The 1,613-nt window shown below is 60.4% G+C and overlaps 1 protein-coding gene across 1 annotated transcript in view; it reads left to right on the top strand.

Moving 5' to 3' along the window:
* ATG101 (autophagy related 101) overlaps positions 1-1,613 on the top strand; it is an 11,856-nt gene that overhangs the window by 1,427 nt on the left and 8,816 nt on the right. Inside the window, exon 2 of the mRNA XM_015886808.2 lies at positions 1,288-1,589. Coding sequence (XP_015742294.1) covers positions 1,288-1,589 — 302 coding nt within the window. The remainder of the gene's footprint in view (positions 1-1,287; positions 1,590-1,613) is intronic.

The following is a 1,613-nucleotide window of genomic DNA, read 5'->3' as shown; positions in this document are numbered from 1 at the left end:
GGGGAGGAGAGTGGTCGGGGGGCTGGGAGCAGGAGTGGAAGGGGCTGGGGGCAAAGGGGCCAGGGCCTGGGTGTGAGAGTGGTGGGGGGCAAAGGAGACGGAGCCTGGGGTTGTGGGGGGCCTTATAGGTGGGGGGCAGAGACTATGGGCATGAGGGGCTGGGAAGGGAGGGGCTGAGCCCATTGTGGGGGGGGGGGGGCAAAAGGGGCTGAGGGTGAAAGGGCCAGAGCTTGGGGTGTGTGAGGGGCTGTGGACACGTGGGGTTGGGGATGAGAGGGGCTGAGCCCACGGGTGGGGGGTGCTGGGGGTGAATTATCCCTTGAGCTCATGGGTGCAAGGGGTCCCTGTTGGTGTGGGGTTAGGATCAGGCAGTGGGATGGAATAGGGATGGGTTCAGACCATGCAAGGGGTTGGGATGGGATGGGGTTGGGATCAGGCAATGGGATGGGGATGGGTTTGAGGTTGGGGTCACCAACTGGGATGGGATAGGAATGGAATTGGGATCAGGCAATGGGATGGGATGGGGATGGGTCAGGCAATAGGATGGGGTTGGGATCAGGCAATGGGATGGGATGGGTTTGAGGTTGGGGTCACCAACTGGGATGGGATGGGATGGGGTTGAGATCAGGCAATGGGATGGGATGGGGATAGGGCTGGGATCAGGCAATGGGATGGGATGAGGATGGGATCAGGCAATGGGATGTGGTTGGGATCAGGCAATGGGATGGGGTTGGGATCAGGCAATGGGATGGGATGGGTTTGAGGTTGGAGTCACCAACTGGGATGGGATGGGGTTGAGATCAGGCAATGGGATGGGATGGGTTCAGACCATGCAGTGGGATGGGATGGGTTTGAGGTTGGGATCACACACTGGGATGGGATGGGATGGGATGGGATGTGGTTGGGATCAGGCAATGGGATGGGGATGGGTTTGAGGTTGGGGTCACCAACTGGGATGGGATAGGAATGGACTTGGGATCAGGCAATGGGATGGGATGAGGATGGGTCAGGCAATAGGATGGGGTTGGGATCAGGCAATGGGATGGGGATGGGTTTGAGCTTGGGGTCACCAACTGGGATGGGATAGGAATGGAATTGGGATCAGGCAATGGGATGGGGTGGGTTCAGACCATGCAGTGGGATGGGATGGGTTTGAGGTTGGGATCACACACTGGGATGGGATGGGATGGGATGGATGTGGGGTGGCAGAGAGCAGCAGCTGCGTGTGTTGGGTTGGGGGCCATTGTGTGCTGAGGACCCCCATCCCAACCCCCTCCATCCCCACAGCAGAAGCTCCCGCGGCCCCCGCAGCCGCAGCGCCGCCATGAACTGCCGTGCTGAGGTGCTGGAGGTGTCGGTGGAGGGCAGGCAGGTGGAGGAGGCCATGCTGGCTGTGCTGCACACCGTCCTGCTGCACCGCAGCACCGGCAAGTTCCACTACAAGAAGGAGGGCACCTACTCCATTGGCACCGTTGGCACTCAGGATGTGGACTGTGATTTCATTGATTTTGCCTACGTTCGGGTCTCTTCTGAGGAGCTCGACCGGGCCCTGCGTAAAGCTGTGGGGGAGTTTAAGGTGGGGAGATGGGGTGGGGGGGTTGTGGGGGGGTGTT

Source organism: Coturnix japonica, linkage group LGE22C19W28_E50C23 (assembly GCF_001577835.2).
Source record: "Coturnix japonica isolate 7356 linkage group LGE22C19W28_E50C23, Coturnix japonica 2.1, whole genome shotgun sequence".
NCBI classification, from domain to species: Eukaryota; Metazoa; Chordata; class Aves; order Galliformes; family Phasianidae; genus Coturnix; species Coturnix japonica.
The sequence above is the reverse complement of the archived record's forward strand: the minus strand, read 5'-3'. Positions and strand labels throughout refer to the sequence as shown.